Source organism: Sitophilus oryzae, unplaced genomic scaffold (genome assembly GCF_002938485.1).
Source record: "Sitophilus oryzae breed Bouriz unplaced genomic scaffold, Soryzae_2.0 scaffold_1440_pilon_pilon, whole genome shotgun sequence".
Lineage (NCBI taxonomy): Eukaryota > Metazoa > Arthropoda > Insecta > Coleoptera > Curculionidae > Sitophilus > Sitophilus oryzae.
In genome coordinates this window covers 4,935,566-4,958,774 of record NW_022146105.1, presented here as the reverse complement: position 1 = coordinate 4,958,774, position 23,209 = coordinate 4,935,566, and the positions used below count along the sequence as shown (strand labels likewise).

Below are 23,209 nucleotides of genomic sequence, written 5' to 3'. Positions count from 1 at the left end.
TTGTTCTGATTATTTTTTTTTCTTCTTGCAAGTCTCCCAGGGCTGTTTACTTTAATGAAGGGCGATAATTCGAGCCGCAGTGATACAATCACAAATCCAGGGCTCCTTATTTAAATCCCCTTCGACCTCTTATCCCTTACAGACCGCAATTTAACTCTTTCCTGTGTTTTAAAACTGGAAACATTAAATAAAATAAGGTAGGTACTTAAATTTGAATTCTGGTTCTCTTGACTTGAGGGTAATTATATTGATTTAAATCATTTTACTGACTTAACTTGCAGATTATCATAATTTAAGTCAAAAATATAGACTTAAATCATAAAAACCACTTAAATAAGGTTATATTGATTCAAGTCTGTACAAAAATGACTTAACTTGAAATAAAATGACTTAAGTCAAAGACTTAATCATTTTGATTTTAGAAATGACTTAAGTCTTTTTAAAACTCACTTGTTACAGCTCTGGTCACATGTTATATTCAGTAAAATTAGGGCAAATTACTGATTTTGAGGCACAAAGTACATAATTACATGTTTAGGTAACTTTATTTTGATCTTAAATAGGTATATATTTGTTAAATTTCTTGGTCAGTATCACTGAATCGTTTTTTTACGCGATATATTCGACTGTCGTAGAAAATATAATCGTTTTATGCCCTTAAACTCCCCTGAGCTTATGGAATGCATAATGGGCTTATAATTGATGGATTACGTATTAAATTGACTAAATTGAATCAGCAAAGTTTGCAAACGGGGACCCGATATTAGAAGTATTATTTTTTGTCGACACACAGACTTACATTTAAATCTCCGTTGCCGCAGATTCAATAAAAATGCAAATTTAGAGAGTAACAAAAGGGGACATTTACACTTGTCAAAAGATTTTCTTCCTGCCGGATTTTCCACTATATGGGGCCTTCCCCACTTTCATTAATTCCCAGGAAAACAGGGGATTTTCCGGCACTCTACCACCAATGCAAATGAGATTTGATCTCAAAATTTACCCCCTTCTATTTTCTCTTATTTTAATATTTTTTTTATTACTTGTTTATAACAATAAATACTCATTCTGTGGCAAGATATTATAGATACCCTTCAAAGTTATAAATAGAAATAAAACTCGTTCTTTACGTAAATCCCTTTTTAAATATTTTTAATTGTAAAAAATTATAATAAACTCACCTTGACTTGTGACTCTGTCATTCCTAAGGCGTATGCCAGTTTGGCCCTTTCGGGTCCGGCTAAGTATTTCGTCTGTTCGAAGGTTTTTTCGAGGGCAAAAATCTGTTGTCCCGAAAAGGTAGGCCTCGTGTGCTTCTTTTTCGCGTCTTTGTCTGGTCCCAATCCTCCCATGTTACTTTGGTTCACTGGAAAACCGAGAGAACAACAAATTGAAAATACAGTGTTCTTCTTTTTGCATTGCAAAAAAATTATATATTTTTCTTTTTATTTAGGTCTTGAAATAATGCCATTTATACTGTTCTCAGTACGTACATTTTTCTGTCTAAATTACTTGTTAATTAGAAAAGAAAATATTACCAGAATTTGTAAAAATTATTCTTTTAGAGTAAATGCAATTATCTAATTATTAAATATTTTGCTTAAATATTTTTTGGATAAAAAGGCAACTATCATGGTACAGTTATAGTATCACTTGTCTCTTTGATATTATATGGTGAAAAGGTTTGCTGTTCTAATATAGTTCTTGATGTACGTTTCCTGTTGATGGTCATTTTGGGGTGCAAAGTAGACTAGCCTCCTCGTGGTGCACCCTGGGCAACGTGTTAAACACGGCTAAATAGTCTACAACTTCTGCTGAACCTTAACAAGAATACCCCAGCTAGTTATCTTAGTTCTCTGATCAACTAGAAAGACCGCTAAGTCAATAATTTTCATTTCTCTATCAGGGAAAATGACAGAGATCACAGTGGCAGCGAAGAAGAAAATGATGGATACCAATAATACAGCATATACATCTGAAGATCTTTAAGTCGGGAAGATTACTATTCATCATGTAATTCCTGATTTAGAAGGAAGAACATCATTAGAGAGCATGAATGAAACGATCGAGGTTCCTAGATGAGGTCAGAAGAACGGAAACGACAGCAGAAAATTTATATAATTGAAAAAATGGTGGTAAATTAGAAAATTTTCTTTATTAATTTAGCTAATTTCGAATATATATTTTTTTATTTTTCAGCCAACAACGATGTCTTTCGAGATATTCATTTATGGTTTCGAGTTCATCCTGGTGTATTCGGGCTGAAATAAACATCATGGATCATATGGATAGGATGTACTTTTTTCTTAGTTGAAAATGTAAGTGAATTTGACCTGCATAACTTAAAACACTTTTTGACCTATGTAGTTATTTGCTTTTTTATTTCATTACTTAGGATGGTGCTCCTAGTGGCCACTTCTGCAAGGACTTGAAAATGAGAGGTGACTGCAAAGCATCATAAATACAAACATAAGTAAGTGTTTCATGAACAGATTAAAATTCGATTATATTTTCTCTTATTTTTTCATAATGTAAGGAAATAACACAGTATATTTTACCAAAGATTGTATCAGAGTATTTTACCTTTTTTGTGAGGGGTTGGAAATTAGAAAACGAATCTACAAAATAGAACTGTTTTTTAATCTAAATTCTTTATATTTTTGCTGGAAAAGTCGTTAATTTGGTGAGGTGTAATTCAATAGGAGGAGTTTTCGGTATGTCAGTGCTCCTGATGACATGTTCAGTCCATCCACTTCTGAAAACATGGAGGGCTCCTTGTAGATTTTCTGGCACTGCACCCAGGAGTGTTTAATTGACTCTTTTTAATCTAATTTCTTCATATTATTTCCGGAAGAGTCGTTAACTTGTTCAATAGGAGTTTTCTGTATAACAATACTCCTAATGGCATGTTCCATCCACATCTCAAGACACAGAAGGCTTCCTGTACACATCTTGTACTTAGTAACTTATGTCTTTTTATTTTTTTTAGTCTTTTTATAAAGAATAAATTATTCCACCACATCCATCTTAGACGATAGGGTAATTCGGTTAATATTTTGATAAGCCATGCATAAAATAATTTCTGGTCTTTTTCTTCGTAATTTGTTGAAATATCTCTTTCGTAATTTGTTGAAATATCTCCAATATCTTTAAAACCTCTTTTGATTATCTGAATATATTTTTATTAAAAAAAATATTCGTTGCATATTAAACCGGATGTAATATACGCAATAGTCGTCGACATGTCAAAGCTGTCATAATCCTGTTAGAAATATGGTTTCATAGTCTTCTAATCCCGTATAGATTTCAGTTCTGATTGGGACATGCCACTAACGAGATTGTCACCAAACAAATAGCTTTTCGCTTTTCATGTCTACCACTGTCACTAATATCGTATACCAGGTCAAATTAGTTTATGAATACGTGTCGTTCTGAAATCTGTTCACTTTAATTAGTTTCACATCCCTACTTTTATTTTTATTATTTTTTTTTTAAATAGAGAATAAATTAAAAATAGAGATAAACTAGTAGAGTTTAAGAAGGGTTGAAAATAGAAGTGCGAAAGTGATAGAAAAGAAAAACATAGTGGATAATATTGCTTTTTTCGGTTGATACGGTATATTTATTTTCACTCCTCTCATGTTTCCGTGCGGTCTTTAGGCCCTGTAACATGTGTCGAAAGAGTGAGATAAAGAGATTTCACTTAGTAACTGATTTTCTTCCTCTAAATTTGTATTCGCGCCGCGTCCTGCTTCTCGTCGTATTTGCCATTGGTTAACGATTGGATTCTTTTTCTCGCTGGAGAAACAATACCCTTTATATAGAGATACAACAATGAAATTTTATAACCTTTCGTCACTCCAATACGTTCCTTCTTCTTTATGTATTTTTTACTCGTTTCCTGGATTTTTTTTTTATTCTTTTTTTTATCAACTGTCCATAAAAATTTAAAGACGTCCAACCATATTTATTTTGTATTAATTTTATTATTATAATTTATTTTAAGATTTAAAACTGTAAAAAAGAACCTTCAAAACATCATCATCATCGTTATTTTCAGCTTGTTCAACCATTTCCAATTATGGTGTAGCCTCCCTCACATATTTAGATACTCTCTTTATAGTTGAGTCCATTGTTGTCCCTTTAAATCTGCTAATTTCCTGATATCATGGTACTATCTCAAGTTTTGTCTTCTTCTAGGTCTCTTAATTCCTCCTGCGTGGGTACTATGTTGTAATTTTTGTGGACCATCTGTTGTTCGTCCTTCTTTCCAGGTATCCTGCCCATTGCCACTTGAGAGATTTGATACTGTGGATAACATCTACCACCTGGGTCTTTTATGGTATCCACTCTATTCATTTACGATCTTTCTTGATTATTCCCAGCATATTTTCTTCTTTAGATAAAGTGGCATTCTAGATTTCAATATGATTAAGTTTCTTCCATTAGTATCTACTCATTACTTTAGTTTTTGCTAAATTCATTTTGAGACCTTCTTTATTGCTGGCTGTATTTAGTTCTTTAATTTGTGCTTGTGTTTCTTCAGGACTCTTGACAATTAGGACTACATCATCAGCGAATCGTAGATAGTTAAGATATTCTCCATCTGGTTTTAATCCTTTGTTGGTCCAATCCAGTTGATGGAAGATTTCTTCTAATGTTGCTGAAATCTCCCGTTAACTGGACAGGACCAGCAAAGGATTAAAAAACATATACATACTAATATCGAAAAAATTTCGTAATTTTTTGCAATACAATTTGATATATACCATACGATCGAGAAAACGGAGTCAGCTTGGGCTTGGAAATGAAGATCTGTATATGTAAAATTATGTGACGAGTGTAAGCGATCATCATTTCCAAACCAACTTGACTCCATTTTTTTTCGATCATGACAGTATAGTAAGTTTAATCTTTTAATCTATACAATTAAACATCCTTTATACAGAATTTATTAAGCATACATAATTCTTAAAACAACTATAGCAACATCCCTTAAGGTTTCTTTCCGTATGGTTAATAAATACTTTGTATATTTAAGAGCATATATCGAAAACAACTTAGTTGTGATTTTAATTATCTTTTAATAATTCCAAAATTGTGTTTTTTTGTTATTTTTCAATATATTCTCGTTATAACGTAATATAAATAAACTTACCATACCGGGCATATAATTCACTCTCTGAAATAAAAAGGATACTATAGTATTTTAAACATTTTTGTTATTAATTATTTTAAACATTTTTATTAAAGTTTTTCGATATAGTGTGTCACAATGTCAAGTCAACAGGGGTATGGCAAAATATCGCTTTTAGTAGATATTCAATAGTCATAAAATTTTGACAAACTAGAATGATAGTAATTATGATAATCTCATCGTTTGTAGGAAATTTCATGTAAATTCAGAATATATACACTTTTAAAGGCTTTAGATATCTGGGTCTTACGAAAAAATTATTTTTTGGACCCTTCTTTTGAGCTTTTTTTGATGATGGTTCAAACGTCTCCTACATCCATTACTGTTCTCGTAAGCCTACAATGGCCTATATTTTCTTATTCTACGCCTTTTAATTAGTAAATAACAGCAGTTTTAAAAAAATCGGTGACATGACGAAAATTGGCAATTTTCATGACTCGAAAAAATGCCCATTTTTGGCTATTTTCTACACATTTTCAAAGGCCTTAGAAAAATGACAATCATAGCCAGAAAATTATGAAAATATCAGCATTTGTAGAAAATTTTGTGTAGATTCAGAAAAAAATATTTTTTGGATTCTTATTTTTGAGCTATTTTTGATGATGGTTAAAATTTCTCCTACTTCCATGACTGTTCTCGTAACGCTGCAATGGCCTATATTTTCTTATTCTACACCTTTTATTTAGTACGTAAGAGCAGTTTTAACAAAATCGGTGACATGACAAAAATCGCCAATTTTCATGACTATATGTATTGCCCATTTTCGGCAATATTTTACACATTTTCAAAGGCCTTAGAAAAATACTAATCATTGCTATAAAATTATGAAAATTTCAACGTTTGTAGGAAATTTTTGGACTCTTATTTTGAGCTATTTTTGATGATGGTTAAAACGTCTCCTACGTCCGTTACGTAAGGCGTAAGGCGTAAGGCGTAAAAATATAGAATCGCCTAAATTTTTTTATTCTACGCTTTTTAATTAATAATAATCGGTAACCTGACGAAAATCGCCGATTTTCATAATCGAATTTTTCTAAATAATATGATCTAAATTTACTTCTAACAGACGAAGTATTTTTAATGTGTCTTAACATTGTTGATATCATTTATTCTATCATGTATTCTGAAAGCATCACTTTTAAAAATAGTAGTTGGAAAACTGTATTCTGGCGTGGTTAAATTTGCTGGAAGAAATATCCAAAATCGATATAAACATTCAGCGCTTGTTATAAAGCTCGCAAAATCCGGAAAGCAGACAGACGACGAACTGGATATTAATAAAGTAGTAAAATTAATTTAGCTGGAAACAAGTCTTAACAATGTCGAAATGAAAAACCGACGCTCAGCAAAGTCAGCGAACCAGCCAGTCTTTTTATCTAGGGATGTCGATTGCCGGAAAAAAGATCGATAGCATCTATATCCTTTCGATATTTCAATATACCTATTACTCGCGCTCTATGATCAGAGTGTAGAACAAGTGATGCCATTTAAATATCCGGGGGCAAATATAACAAGTATTAGAAGTAAATGCCCAAATGACAAAGGCATCCTTAATATCAGGATGTTTAAGTAATATAATTTGGGGAGATAAATCTCCTAGGAACAACAGAACTGTAATATGAAGTGAAGAAATATGTGAAATGCAGGTAGTAAGATGGGCAAGAAACAGAAGTAAAGAGTGGAGAGACCATGTGGACAGAATGCCAAATGACCGGTTAGCGAAAATTGCTAATGAGAAACAACCAAACACACCTCGACCGCCTGGACGACCATCTATTAGGTGGTCTTCACCATCTCAACTATTCCTAGGGAACCCTTGAAGGAAACACAGCACCTAGTCCTAACGTATGAAGGAGAATGGACTTCTAAGCTCTAATTAGGAATCTTGTTTTCGAGAAGTGTTTGATAGTATTGTTGTTCAGAACGATCCTGGATATATCGATACTGGCGCACCATCCTTATCCCGATTCGCCTGTGCTCCAGTGGCGAAGACGAAGAACGGAAGCGAGCGAAAGCACGTTATCATCTCAATCCATCTTCCGTATCGGGCTTCTGTGTTGTGCGTGTCGTGTAGAACAAGCATCACCATTGTCGAAGTGTTTCTGCGGTCGTCGGAGCGCGTAACCTAGCAACGCTGCTCTCGAGAGCGAGAAGGAGAGAGCGAAGGGGAGCCAGGGCCTGGGGTGGGAACGCCCCTTCGGCCAAGCTGTTTTAAGCAAGACACCCTGTCGGAATAATTATATCTGTAGATAACGGGATCAAGAGATTATCCAGTTTAGTATCGCGCTATCTCGCTTATCAAAACGCTAACACACTCTTACAAGCTCCGGTTATGTCTGTTGTGTGTTCGCGTCCTCGTTAACCGAATAATATCTTGATTGCGCATTCATGAAATGTTCGTTTTAAGTGCCACCGCAATTTGGAGATGGCGCTTCTCCGCGTCCGGGTTTTATCGCTTTTTATTATGGCTCGCTCTCATTAACTCCGCCGGAATTAAACTTCTTATTTTATCGCCATAGTCGCCGTCATTTTACTTATCATATTTACTCGCCCTACTATATTATTTTGGGCCTTATTACTACAGCTCTACATATTTTTTACTACATACTTTTACATCCATTGTTTATCCTTATTATGTTGCACAGACTAGATAAATACTTCAATCATCATTTGCAGAGCTGCAACAAGTCATTTTCAAAAAGACTTGAATCTTAAGTCATTTCTAAAATCAAAATGATTTAAAACTTAAGTGAATTTCAACTTTGACTTAAATCATTTCTGCTAATTTCCCAATATCATAGTCCAAGCATAGGTTTGGTCTTCTTCTAGGTCTCTTAATTCCATGGTACCATGCTGTGTTTTTTTGGCGTCCATCTGTTGTCCGTCCTCCTTGCCAGGTGTCCTGTCCATTGCCACTTGAGGGATTTGGTTCTGTGAATGACAATTACCTGGGTCTTTTATCGTATCTACTCTATTTTTTTACGGTCTTTCTTTGTTATTCCCAGCATATCTCGTTCCATCGAGCGTTGTGTGACCTGCAGTTTCCTTATAATGTCCGTTTTAAGTGTCCAGGTTTCGCATATACAGGGTGAGTCTTAAATAAGTGCAGATATTTTCAGGGCTGGTAGATCTCGATAAATGAAACATATTTTCTCTTTACAGTTTTTCAAGTAAATACAAAATACCTACCCGAGTTATTTTAGTTTCAAAATTTCCAAAAAAAAAGATTTTTTGCTTAAATTTTGAGAACCACTGGTTCTTTTCTGGATTTTCTTTCTTCGTTAATTAAATCTATGACATATGTTGCCATATGATCAAGAAATTATGGTTTTTAACTAAAAAAATAGTTTACAAAAAATTCCAGATAATCCTGATTCTGGTCGAAATATACTACCCCTAAAAGTATTTGCACTTATTTAAGACTCTACTCGATAGACCCTGTATAGTTGTACCATTGTACCATTGTATAGTTGTTCCAAATATCTATATTCTTTTACTATTTCCAGTGTTATGTTATTTATTAGAATGTCTTTCCTGTCTACCAGTTCGTTACACATTACTTTAGTTATTCTGAAATTATTTTAAAATATATTTCGTGTAAGAATTAATTGAAAGCTAAAAAATATTACATTTAATTATAGCAAACCGAACTACTGGAAAAACATTGAGCAAAACGAAGAGCAGAATAATATGGAAGGGCGATGGTATGAGGCACGACAGGGACCCTTTTAAAACAATTGTTTTTACGGTGTAACAGAAGCGGTCACCCTATCAACAGTCGAAATATTGAATCATATATGACGAAGGGCCATTTATCCATTGGCGTATCTTTTAATTGAAACCATAAAATCGGTCCAGCGAGCCAGCAATTTCATATTTTCAATCTACCATCTATAAATCACGCTATTATAGCGGGCGGCGAATTTTGTTGTTCGATTTTTGATCGCGCCGGGATAAACAAGCGACGCTCGCGATAACTTCAGTTATTCCACTCAATTAGTATGGAAAAATTAATTGGATTAAAAACATTTTTACCGCGAAAAAATGCTCTTTGTCGTTTCGCAAAATATCTTTTCTCCCATTACAAAAAATGTATTATTAGGTTTTTGCGGCGTTGCAAAACAAATCTCCAGTATAGTTTGCTAAAAGATCTCTAGAATGGTGGAGAAACTCACTAGGACTTTGAGGATCTCATAAGCAAATACAGAAAGACAGTCAAAGCTATAGTTGTCTACTAACAGAGCATTTTAAGTTGAATAGACATCTAAAGCTGATGGGATTGACGAGGTTTCCGATAAAGTAGAGTCATCATCATCATTTTCAGCTTATTCAACCATTTCCAATTATAGTGTAGACTTCCTTACATATTTAGATACTCTTTTTGTAGTTAGGCCCACTGTTGGCAAAGCGGTGCCAAGGTTTGGTCTTCTTCTAGGTATCTTACTTCCTCGTGGGCTCGTTGATAACATGCTGTAATTTTTGTGGTCCATCTGTTGTCCGTCCTTCCTGCCAAGTGTCCTGCTCATTGCCATTTGAGGCATTTGATTCTATGGATGACATTTATTACCTGAGTCTTTTGTCGTATCCACTCTATTCTTTTACGGTCTTTCTTGGTTATTCCCAGCATATTTCATTCCATTGAGCGTTGTGCGACCTGCAGTTTCCTTATAATCTTCGTTTTAAGTGTCCAGGTTTCGCATGCATAGGTCATGACTGGTAGTACACATTGGTGGAATGTTTTCTTCTTTAGATAAAGTGGCCTTCTAGATTTGAATGTGATTGAGTTTCTTCCATAAGTACTCCATGCTAACTTAATTCTTCTGTTGATTGCGCGGTTAGTAAAGATCCAGAGCCAGTAGCGTAGCTACCTAGGGGCTAGGCGGGGCAGTGCCCCGGGGCCCCTTAAGCTCAGGAGGCCCTCGAATCCTTACCAGAAATCTTGATCCAACTGAACTTTTGGAGAAATTTCTCCCATTTTCAAAACAAATATGACAGGTTGCAACCCCACTTTAATCATGACAACTCAGTTGAGAGAAATTCAAAAAGGTATGCCTAGGGAATTCCCCTAAATTCTTTCTGTAGGTTGGCAGTGTTGTCAATTTGACGGATAGTGATATGTGCGTTTTATTATTCATCGATGTGCGTTTTATTGTGAATTCGAGTTAATTTTTTTTTTCGAGAACGGTTAAAAAATTAATGCTGTATCAGGAGTAAGTAAGCCAATGTCAATAAACTTTTTCGTACTGGTCAATATTTCAATTTTTGGTTCAATTTTATTTGATTTTACCACTCATATTGATGTCTGTTAAGTCAATGAATCGTGTCAAATCTATAGATTTTCTCACCGATTTCCAAACAGAGAAATATTTAAAATTGCGATTTTCAATAATGTACTACACACAGTAATATCTCAATTCGATACACGTTTTATTGGTATGAGTGCAGTCTGTCATATATTCGATTTTCTAACAACAACATTTTTATTACATGTTGATGAAGCAACTTTATTACAAAAGTGTGACGAATTCTAAAGAAAATATTCAGATATAATAGGCCCTAGTTTTTCACTTCAATTTACTAATATTTACCACCTAGTTTTACCTCAACTAAGTCAAGCATGGACTGTTCACCAATTATGTAAGGAAATAATGAGCAAATATGGAGTGCTATAATGCGACCTAACGGAAGTATTTACAGCAGTGTTATTATTCTTTACAATTTCTGTCACTTCTGCAGCAGCTGAAAGGTCATTTAGCAAATTAAAAATAATAAAAAATTATTTAAGAAATAATATGGGCCAAACTCGACTCCGACATTTATCGCTAATAGCAATTGAAAATAAAACCGCATCAAGCCTGGATTTAAACGAAGTCATCGATACTTTTGCGAAAACTAAAGCTAGGAAAAAATTGTAAATATAATTGTTATTTAATCAGTTGGTAGGGCCGACCTTTATACAGGGTGTCCCAGAAATAAGTGCAAGTATTTTAACTGGTAGTAAAGTTCAACCCCAGAGACACGCCTATGAGGTTTTTTTCGCATCGATATTTTTTGAAAAATTTTTGGAATTTTTTTTAGTTTTTAGTTAAAAAACATAATTTCTTGATAATATTGCAACATAAATATTAGATTAAATTTACATGAAAGAAAATCCAGAAAAGATTCAGTGGTTCTCAAAATTTTAGCCAAAAATCATTTTTTTTAATTTTAAAAATTCTTTACCGAAAAACGGTAAAGAGAAAATATGTTTCTTTTATCGAGATCTACCACCCTTAAAATACTTGCATTTATTCTGGGACACCCTGTATAATAAACCCTTGAATCTTCTCTATTTCGTTTTATTAGCTAAACCTACACCAAGCATTAATTGTAAACCTAATCAGTATACATAGCAGTGGGGCCCCATTTTTTAATTTGCCCCAGGGCCCTTGGTTACCTAGCTACGCCACTGTCCAGAGCTGTGTTTTAATTGTCCCAAATGTATATATTCTTCTACTATTTCCAGTGTTGGTGTTATTTATTAGAATTTCTTTTTTGTCTACTAGTTCTTTATACATTACTTTAGTATAGTATTTAATAATCACTAATATCATCCCATTATTTCTTTCTTAAAGTGATTCAGTTCTTCCCAATTTATTTTATTAAATATAAGAAATAGAGAAAGGTCTCCTCCTTTGTGTTTCTCGGTTTAAAACTGCTTTCCTATTTTTTCGTATCTTTGGAATAATATTTTCCGTCCTGGAAAACTGGGAAACCCGTGTTCCGTAATAGAAAGGGCTATAAAAATCCTGTAAGTGGCAAGCAGAAGTTCCAAAATAGAGAATTCATCGATTTTCTTCCATGATTTACAAGGAAATGTTCACTATTCTCGCTATAGCAGCACATGAATATCTATCGACATCTCTCATAGACGTGCCTCTTATATTTTCTACCCTCTACGACTTTCTTTTGGCCAAATGTACAGGGGATTGTTTTGTGCGAATATAAATCAAATAACAGAAATATCAAACACTGGTTTTTTGTATAAAATTCTCTGGATTAAATATACAGGGTGTCCCAGGCTGAGCGTGCAATAAAAGTTTCTAGAGAACCACAATATTTAGATCGGAGATTTTTTGCACGTCATTGTTTTACACTACTAAATCTTAAAAAAGACATAGGAATATGTATAATCAAAAAGTAATGAATTAAAAAGCCTTTTCACTATTGAAAAAAAATTGGTTTCTCTTTTAAAAATCTGACTTATGATAATTTTTTAATCGTTCAATTCTATGACAGCTACGACCAATATTATATGACATTCGAACAATATAATTATTAAAACAAATAGCCACATGTATTCTATTTATGTAACAATGGCTGTGGTAATCAGTATATTTGACGTTTAGGCTATATAATTTTTTTGACAGGTAGTTTTTCTTCCAAAAATTTTAAATATTTTTTTTCTCAAAAACAGTTAATGTCAGGTATAGAGTGTTTGATATCAAAATTCATAAAATTTTACAGAGAATTTAAGTATGTAATAAAAAATGGAGTACCAATTTAAAATAAGAAAGTTGCTGTCAACTTGAGGTGTTTCCGGAAATGCCGCCATATTGAAAGTATTTTTATATGGATAGATCTCGTTGTAAAACAACGATGTGCAAAAAATCTCTGGTCTAAATTATAGTTGTCGATAAACATCTAATGGACGCTCAGCTTGGGACACCCAGTATATAAATATATAGTCACAGATTCCTCGCATGTTCGAGCAACAAAAACTAATTCATTAACTATTTTGAGTACAATTTAAGCACTTTTGTTGATTAAGTAAATTTGTATTTAATTAAAAAACCACCATCAGTTTCTTCAGAATGTGCAGAAAGTTTGGCAACCCGGTATATGAAAAATTCTAACGTATTGCAGTACCATAACACAATTTAATTGATTATAAAACTCAGTAATAATAAACTTTTGAATCTCTATTGATTTACTGTCCGCTATAAAAACAAATATGGTTTATTGCTAACTTTATATACCATAATATGTTCGTGTTTAGCATATGACGCCAATAAAAAATGATAAACATTATCCTATTATGCTGTTACGGGTTATGATCTACCATTAAAGTGTCTCGATAACAAAGAGAGGTGTTGATGGTCTTTAAAAAAAAGGAAGACTGAAAAAATCGCATTTATCCTCCGGCCATGGATGGAAGGTGGAATGATGATCGAACGGACGGACTATATAGATGCATTATTGAATTTGTTCAAGTCCTATTTCTCCCCAGGGAAACATCGCGCTACATTCCACGTTGTCAGCATATATAGATTATTATATAGACATCTGGCATCTTCACTATGGAATCTTACAGCGCGTCGGGTGTCTTGGAAGGTCTGCCCGCTCTCGAACGATATTTTCAATAGGAAGATTGCCAATATAAACCCAAATAATCCCATAAATAAAAATGATGGCTTCAATATATACGTTTGATATGCACGTTAGGCGCTATAAAAAGCTTGTTCCTGCTCAGGGATCTGATATCTAACAGCGATTCCGTGGAAGAAATACATCTAAGAGCTACTAAGCGAAGTAAGAGATGATAGAATAATAATAATAAAATACAATAAAGCATTATCGAGGCACATGTTAGCATAAAAACAACACTAGCTTTTATAAGTTCCCCTTTCTTGAGTTACAATTCATCGTATAGTCTCAGGGCCAGTCTGAGACAGTTTTATAGAGGTTTGTTCTCCATCTCTCATATCAGTTGTTCCAAAGATTATGGCAAGAATTGTCGTCTCGGTACCATGGTGTTTCCTCATTATCCTCACAGAATTTGCATTATTGCCGTTGTTTCTTAGCTCCAAAAAAAAACTTCCTGTTAAAAACCCCGTGACAATCCAAAGATTGTTCTTAAGTTCTTGAGTTCCGTTTTAAGCTTTTGGTTATAGAAGAATCTTTGATTTTTCTAGATCGTAAATCCTGGGAAATTTTTTCGAGTGTCTTAGGCCGTTGGCGGATTTTCATTCCAGGTTACGGATGGTCTGCCAGATTCTGGAGTCCTGCTTTAAGTTGGTTTCCATTTGGGAAGCAGAACGGTTCTAGTCCAGTTAGTGGAGTGTTCGCTCCTTTTCTAGCTAGATCGTTTGCTTTTTCATTGCCTTCTCTCCCTTGGCTGGCACCCAGAGTAGGAGGACTTTAATTTCTATACCTAATTTGTTCAGCATCTCTCTAGGCATTCTTTGACCAACTTCGAAATGATAGTTACTGAGCTGATTGCTCTTAAAGCTGCTTGACTATCGGATTTACAGGATTTTGAAATATACTTAGCTTTCTTTCTAGACTAATTCGAAGATTTTGATGCTCTTTTGAATCACAAATTTAAATAAAAACTTATTAAATTTCTGTGCTTTATTGTTTGTAAGTTTTTTTCTTTCCTGATTTGGCTTTTTGTAGTAGTCCGTAAAATAAATCTTGTATAATAGATATTTTTTAGATTTTTACAATTATATTTCTTACTACTGAAGTAGTCGTTGGTTGTTATATTTAATTACCAGTAAAGTTAATATCTCGTAAAAGTACGAAACTATAAATAGAAGACAAATAGGGGCAAGCGAGCTCACATTACAGAAGTCTAATTTATGAAGAACTAAGGGTTGTATAATTTTAATTAAGACAACATTGTGTCTTATGCTAGCAATAAACCGTTATGTCGTCTGTACGTCTTTATATAATGGCAAGCGCGGTATAATATATATATCCGTCTGCGTCTCAGTTATTATAGCAGCCAACTTTGCTAATTGAAGACCCTGTTACTGAATTACTTGTTCATTTAACGGTCTGTCATGCTACTCGAGTGCCATTCTGACGGCGTTTACTGCCTTTCGCAGCCGACGCCAGGGGCTCGTTCTGCTGCCTGCTCCATTTACTCGATTTTTACCCCAGATCACCAACATCGAGGGGTGACTGTGGTTGCTTTTTGGTTTATTTGCATTTTAAACGCATTTTTCCCAACTGTTATTTCATCAAAATTTGCCCACTATTTTACGACTTTTACCTGTATATGCGTTCAGATTCTAGAAGAAGTGAGGGTATTTTGAAAGTATTTCAAAGTATGTAAAGTAATTTAAATGATTTTTTTTTCATCAATAAAAAAAAAGGTAAATAAAACATAATGTTAAAAAAGTTTCCAAATATTTCCAGATTAAGACAAATCTATCGACACCTTATAATTTATGTTTAAGTCCATCAAGCAGTTTGGGCTACAGTGTGTGCCGAAGAACACATTCGTAGAATAGAAAAGCATCAAGATGAATATAATTTGGACTATTCCAAATTTTCATCAGTTTTATTATTCCAAATTACCAACATGAAGACTTATGCCATAATCCGTAAAGAAATATTTATGCATTAACATATCAAAAAAATACATATAACAAATTAAAATATAAGCTTATACTTATTTAAGATCCAATCAAGCTTAATTTAAATCAAAAATCAGGGCAAAGAGTGCCGATTTAATTTTCTCACATCACAATTAATTTTTGACATATTTTTGCCCTGTACTAAAAATTTAAATAATTACAAAATCTGTTGTCCAACTAAATACAAGAACTAGCAGTTTATACTAATATATTTAACCAGATAGCACATAGCTTCAATAAGTTAGTATTCCAAATTACCAACAGTAGGTATTCCGAATTACCTTCATTTCCTCTACTAATCATGTTAGCATCATTGTAAAATGATTAACACTGAAATTATTGTTTTAGTTTGCTGATAATCCTAACATTATTACACAAAAATAAGAATAACGTTTTAATATCATTACGCTAACAATTTTATCATTTTCATTAGATGATTATAATAAATGAACTCATTTTTTTAACTTGCTAATGATACTAACGTTACGCTAATGCTTAAAAATTGCTGACTATACTAATTTTATGTTAATCATGTTAGTAAATACTAATAGCAGATTAAAACAACAGCTTCAGTTTAATTCATCTGTTATTGATGTTAACATAATTAGCTTAACGTTAGTATCATTAGCAAATTAAAACGTTCACATTAGCATTAGTGAACTGCTGATGATAACATGGTTAGCTGAATATGTTGTCCAGTGTTTTTAAAAAAGCGGCGAGTTTGGTGCATTGTGGCCTGACTTGTGTTTGACAAAAACTGCGAGTCTAAAGCTATAAAATTAGATTTACGAGGATCATTCCCTTGGAACTTTATCATGCTTTTAATTTTATTTTGTTAGGTACTAAACATTTATAAGATATAAAACGTGTTGTTTCTTTACGAATTAAAATGTTAACGTTAGTTTATTTAACTGAGAAAATAGCTGAGAAAATAGTAGAAGGATTTTTTCTGTTGTTTTCCAAAGATTCTTGATTATTAATACGATAAATGTTACTGGAATTAATAACTGTCACAAAATAATAATAGCGGTAATGAAAAGTTATTTGCGAAGATTTGTCAAATGTAGCTAATATGATTATAATAACTGAAGTTATTTTTTTTAACTTGCTAATGATACTAACGTTATGCTAATGATTAAAAATTGCTCAGCATACTAATATTATGGTAATCATGTTAGTAAATACCAATAGCAGATTAAAACAATAGCTTCAGTTTAATTCATCTCTTATTGATGTTAACATGATTAGCTTAACGTTAGTGTCATTAACAGATTAAAACGTTCACATTAGCTTTAATCAACTGCTGATGATAACATGATTAGCTGAATATGTTGTCCAGTGTTTTTAAAAAGGCGGGAAGTTTGGTGTATTGTGGCTGATTTGTGTTTGACAAAAACTGCGAGTCTAAAGCTGTAAAATTAGATTTACGAGGATCATTCCCTTGGAATTTTATCATGCTTTTAATTTTATTTTGTTAGGTACTAAACATTTATAAGTTATAAAACGTGTTGTTTCTTTACGAATTAAAATGTCAACGTTAGTTTATTTAACTGAGAAATTATACATTTCCTATAGGTAGAAGGATTTTTTCTGTTGTTTTCCAAAGATTCTTGATTATTAATACGATAAATGTTACTGGAAATAATAACTGTCATAAAATAATAATAGCGATAATGAAAAGTTATTTGCGAAGATTTGTCAAACCTAGCTAAGATAATTATAATAACTGAAGTTATTTTTTAACTTGCTAATGATACTAACGCTACGCTAGTGATTAAAAATTGCTGATCACACTAATATTATGCTAATCATGTTAGTAAATACTAATAGCAGATTAAAACAACAGCTTCAGTTTAATTCATCTGTTATTGATGTTAACATGATTAGCTTAACGTTATTGATGTTAACATCATTAGCAAATTAAAACGTTCACATTAGCATTAGTGAACTGCTGATGATAACATGGTTAGCTGAATATGTTGTCCAGTTTTTTAAAAAAGCGGCGAGTTTGGTGCATTGTGGCCTGACTTGTGTTTGACAAAAACTGCGAGTCTAAAGCTATAAAATTAGATTTACGAGGATCATTCCCTTGGAATTTTATCATGCTTTTAATTTTATTCTGTTAGGTACTAAACATTTATAAGATATAAAACGTGTTGTTCCTTTACGAATTAAAATGTTAACGTTAGTTTATTTAACTGAGAAAATATACATTTCCTAGAGGTAGAAGAATTTTTTGTGTTGTTTTCCAAAGATTCTTGATTATTAATACGATAAATGTTACTGGAATTAATAACTGTCATAAAATAATAATAGCGATAATGAAAAGTTATTTGCGAAGATTTGTCAGACGTAGCTAACATATAAACAAACAAGGCTGTTTATGAAATGATAATTATTAGTTTTAGAATACGGTCGACATATGCTTTTCTTCATTAGCCGAGTTGATTAGTCGGTATCGATAGCGCGATTTCGTTATCGGCTAGAGAGCCACATATGTTTGCAGCATTATTACATCGTATATCACAATAGCCGGCGATAGGTGATCGCAGTGGCTGAGACCGGATCGGCCCTTGCACCTCAAACGTAATGGACGGTGACGTATGCGTTATTTGTTCTGCGCCATCTGGCCGGCGCGTTATTAACTGGCCAAATCAAATAAGCCCAAATATTAATTGCCTAAATCTGATGGCTGTCGTTCCGCGTGCTCTCGCTTACGGATTTATGATATTTTTCGCACCCTCTGGCTTAAGGGCCTGCATAATTCACTGCAAAACGACAACTTAACACGCCAATCGGATTTACCCGGGCATGTCCGGGTTTCTAACTTCACGAGCTTGGAACACCATCAAAAGGAAAATTCTATACCTCCAGCTCCCAGTGGATGACATAAGAAGAATATACAACTTTGTGAAACACGTCATTTGGGTGCACCAAAAAAAATATATTTTTTTCTTTTAATTATCGTGAAGATCATGAAAAAATTTTTTGGTAATGTTTGAGATCTTAATATTAAGTTCTTTTTAATTTGATTGCGTTCTAATAAATCAGCGTGTTGTTGAACATCAATACATATTCTTGTAGGAAATTGAACGGTCTTCTGTGATTTTTCATTTAATCGACTCGTTTGAAAGTTATTGAAGGTTAAAGTTCAACTTCAAATCGTATATGATAACTTTCACAATTTTTTATATTTTATCACAAAATAATGGCGCAAAAACATAAAATATCCTGTTCATCAAGTGTTCTTTGCTAAACATTGAAATTATAATAATTATTAATTATCGCTAATTACCTACAATAATTAGGAATAATTCTGATTATATATGTAGCCATTTATTTTTGTATATTGCCCAATACTACTAGTTTTAGTGTAATTTGGTTTTCTCCAGTAAAATAAAAACGAACCCATGACTGCTCTATTGATGAAAAAGTGCAGTACGCAAGGGACTATATAGCTCTTTAGATAATATTTTTTTTATTAGCTAAATCTGCTTCCTCTTTAATAACTTTCAAACGAGTCGATTAAATGAAAAATCATATCAGACCTTTTTTGAATATCCTTCAATTTCCTACAAGAATATGTATTGATGTTTACAACAACACGCTGATTTGTTAGAAAGCAGTAAAATTAAAAAAAACATTTTTTTCTCGTGTTATTTATAAATGGGAAACAGAAAATCACGATAGGACACCACTTAACCCATTAAGGCCCAAATGCAAATTAATAATAAAATACCCAATTTTATTAGAAAAAGTAACTCAGTTGGGTGTAAGTAATAGTTAGAAATATAAAAAAATGGCAATCTGGGCTTTTAGGAATGCAATATGGCGCCGTACTCAAATAAGTACACTGGGCTAATGGGTGTATAAAATACTACTCCTTTAATACTACAAAACTATATCTATTTAAAGTATTTTTAACAAAATAAGTGAAAATATACTAGTTATTTTTGTTATACCTATACAAATAAAAAACTTAGGTCATAAATAAAATATTTTTAAGTATGATATTTCTCAAAACACTCTCTTTCTACGCAAAGTGTAACAATGCACTTTTTACAACGCCATCTAATACGCAAATGGCACACGCTACATCTAAGCTGTTTCTCAATCTTCTCTGGGAAGTGACCAACATTGTCATATCTCACAGCACCAGGAACTTGACATGGTCGATTAGTTTTACGAGTTTTATTGTTCAAGCGGAGATAATACCGAGCAACATATCTTGTAAAGTCAAGAAGGCTAATTTTTTCTTCCGGCGAGGCACAAATTTGATGTAACTTCCAGGAATTTGTCATGGTTACATTGACCATATGAGTGAATAAACACCACCACCATTTCTTGCCCCTTATGCTTATTCTGTAAGTATTTGTTGCCTGGTCATTCAAGTCAACGCCGCCCATTCCAGCATTATAATTTTGAAAAACCAAAGGTTGTTGGACCGTAGTTATCTCCTTTTTGGCTCGCGACCATCGCTTGACGTAGTTGAGAGGTTCAATAAAATCGTGATTACTAGCCATTGAGCAAACACTATTGTCTTTCCATTTCACAATCAGTAAGTTATTCTCACAGTTAAATCTATAGTCGTATGTGCCCCTTTCCTCTTTGTCCATCATTTTAGAAGACTGAATGTTACAATTCTTCTGCCGATTTTCACGAATAGTGCCTGTAGCACGTATACCTTTAGCTGTCAATTGGTTCATGAGACGAAGAGTGGTAAAAAAATTGTCAAAGTACACTATGTGGTCAGCTGGGTTGTCTAGATGTTCTAGCAATGAAATTACCACATCAGCACCAAGACCAAGTGATTGCCCCTTCTTCTCACTGTTTTTGCCACAATAGGTGTCAAACGCGTAGCAATACCCGGTTGAACTGCACAACATCCAATCCTTGAATCCGAAGCGGACTGGTTTTCCGCGGATAAATTGTTTGGCGGAGTGGTGCCCAAAATATTTCACCATTGCTTCATCCACGCTCAGAGATTTATGAAAAAATCCCCACTGTCTAAAATTTTTGTTCAAAATGTCCATAAGGGGCCGTAACTTGAACATTTTATCATTTTTATTTATTTTATCATTATCTGCAAAATGTAGGTATCTTTTTATTTCTAGAAATCTATTGCGTGAGATAGATCCCGAAACAATTTTGACACCTAAATCTTCATCTAAAGACCAATACATCCTCTGTTGTGGCAATTTGTGATACCCAGAGAGCAACAAAATTCCAATGAAAATTTTCATTTCTTCCATGGTAGCAAAAAAATCATGATTATTTTTCTGTCGAGAGTAAATAATTGATTGCTCTATCATAAGTTGGAACACATTATCGTCAAACAGTTTCTCAAAAATTTGCACTGGATTATAGCCACGTAAACTTTCCTTTACTTTTTCTAAACGATCATTAGCGCCATTTTCTGTGTCACGTGAGAAAACATAAACCGGCTCAATTTTCTCCCATACAGGATTTCTCTCTTCGGCACGAGGACGCTTGCTGACAAATATTGATAATGGCTCGTCGTCACTGTCACTCCATTCGTCTGTATTGCCAAAATTTACTTCAATATATCCGGGCACATCGTTTGGAATATGGCTTTCCATAATATTATCATCATCAAACTCTTCTTGATCGGTGAGAACATCCGGTTCTGGTGGCAGGACTATTACATCAGCCTCGTCTTCGTGACTCTCAATTGCATCCGCAGCTTCTTGCAATGTAGAAAATATTTTTCGACCATAAAAACTTGTGGTCGTTATTGGTTGAAAGTCGTCATCCATTTCTGAAACAAAACGTAGCTTGAAATTAAAAATTCATACTTGAGCCCACTGTACTCATTTGAGTACATCCGTGTTTGGCGCTGATTCACGTTTCAGGAAATGAGGTTATGAATCTATGGCTAATTTTTACCACTTGTTTAATACATATAAAATAGATATTTGGCGTAATTTGTCAATAATTATACAAATAGCCTCCTAAATATATTATATTCACTTTACTTACCAGGTTCAAAAATAAGTCATATTTTAAAACTGTAACTAATCTTTTCAAAACACACCAATACCTGTCAACTATCAGTAAACACTGCCCAGAGATTAATAAAATATGGCGCGATAGCTAACAACTTAATATATTGCCCATCAGATGGCAGAGTTTGTCCAAAATAACTGTACTCATTTGAGTACGGCGGGCGTTAATGGGTTAATATTAATATTAAGAGTTCAAACTTTACTAGAGAATTTTTTTGATCATCGTGAAAGAAATATTTTCAAGATAACTAAAATAAAAAAAAATATTATTTGGTGCGCCCTACACCTCACTGTAGTATTGAGCAACAAAAAGAATTGGAAGAGAGAAACGTTTGCTCAGCAGTTCAAAGACTATGCTATAATCTGGTATACCGGTACCAAAACCAGAGCAGGAACAGAATTTGGAGTATTTGAGACAAAAACTAAATACTCGAACCGCTATTAAAAGGTGCGCGCAACATAAGAACTATCGGAAACACGGAATAGCCATCTTTTCTTAGGCAAAGAAAATAAAGTCCTCTTACCCTTAGCAGGGAATGAAGAAGAATGAAGAATGAAAAAGCAAACGTTCTAGCTCGAAAAGGAGCGAACACTCCACTAACTGGACCACTGCACTTAAAGCAGAACTCAAGAACCTGGAAGACTCCATGTGTAATCTGGAATGGGAATTATCCAATCACAATAGTTTATGTTGAGGAATAGAACATTTTTTTGATACACGTTGTAAAAAGAATTGGAGGCTAATTTCATGTGTCCAAAATAGGGTTAGGTTCAAAAATACATTCCAATGTCGCTTTCAGTTAAACTATAAGTGGTATCAACTGGTACCATTCCAATATTCAAGATTTATATGTATGTTTATTGTCTTGAAAAATTGAATCTTCTTTGTTTAAATGCAATAGAAGTACTGGTCAATGGAACAAGGGGATTGAGACACACATCCTGTATAATAATGACAAGCTTTCGTTTCGTCTTCAAAATTTTCGATACTATCGTATTTATTCCAACTTCCAACGAACAGTATTTTTTTTTGTTAGAGCCCAAAATTCAGTAAACAAATTGCCATCGTCGTTTTTTGAATATAAAACAACCAACGGATTAAATATACATTTTTCAGTTATTTGTTTAATAGCTTTAGGAATTTTTAAATATAATACCCTAATAGTTATACCGGGTGCGTCTCAAAAGTGGCTCACCCCTATAACTATTTTATTTTTTTCAGGTAAAAAACGAGATTTGATATATTAGTACCTATATACATATATGATATAAATTAGAATTGCTTGACGTAATCAATTGTTTTTGGTCACTTCCTGTTTCACCGGAAATGACTACAACTTTTGATTTTTAAATGGCACCCTCGGTATATTTTTACTTTATTTCATAGAAAATGAGGCTCTGAATAGAATGACATATCATATGTCAACTTTTAAAATTTTCCTTCAAAAATAAATCGTATTTTACATTTTAATCTAGAGTGCCATGGCTGTGTTAAAAACACTAATTTTTAATCAAGGGGCTTTGGAAAAATAGATTTGATCGTCTAAAGTTTTTCCTGTCTTGTCCTGGCCGGTTAAAAG

At 33.4% G+C, this 23,209-nt stretch overlaps 1 protein-coding gene and 1 long non-coding RNA gene across 3 annotated transcripts in view; one reads left to right on the top strand and one right to left on the bottom strand.

Annotated features, from left to right (window-relative positions):
* The window catches only part of LOC115876890 (homeobox protein Nkx-6.1-like), a 43,811-nt gene that overhangs the window by 18,095 nt on the left and 2,507 nt on the right, over positions 1–23,209 (bottom strand). Inside the window, exons 2-3 of one of the 2 annotated variants that reach the window (XM_030892922.1) lie at positions 5,159–5,182; positions 1,182–1,366 (exon numbers count right to left, since the gene is read on the bottom strand). In XM_030892922.1, the coding sequence (XP_030748782.1) occupies positions 1,182–1,366; positions 5,159–5,182 (209 nt within the window). The remainder of the gene's footprint in view (positions 1–1,181; positions 1,367–5,158; positions 5,183–23,209) is intronic. The other variant, XM_030892923.1, reaches the window with a different exon arrangement.
* Positions 1,755–23,209, top strand: part of LOC115876892 — a 91,769-nt gene continuing 70,314 nt past the window's right edge. The window contains exons 1-3 of the long non-coding RNA XR_004049219.1: positions 1,755–2,135; positions 2,200–2,318; positions 2,396–2,473. This is a non-coding gene — a long non-coding RNA (uncharacterized LOC115876892). The remainder of the gene's footprint in view (positions 2,136–2,199; positions 2,319–2,395; positions 2,474–23,209) is intronic.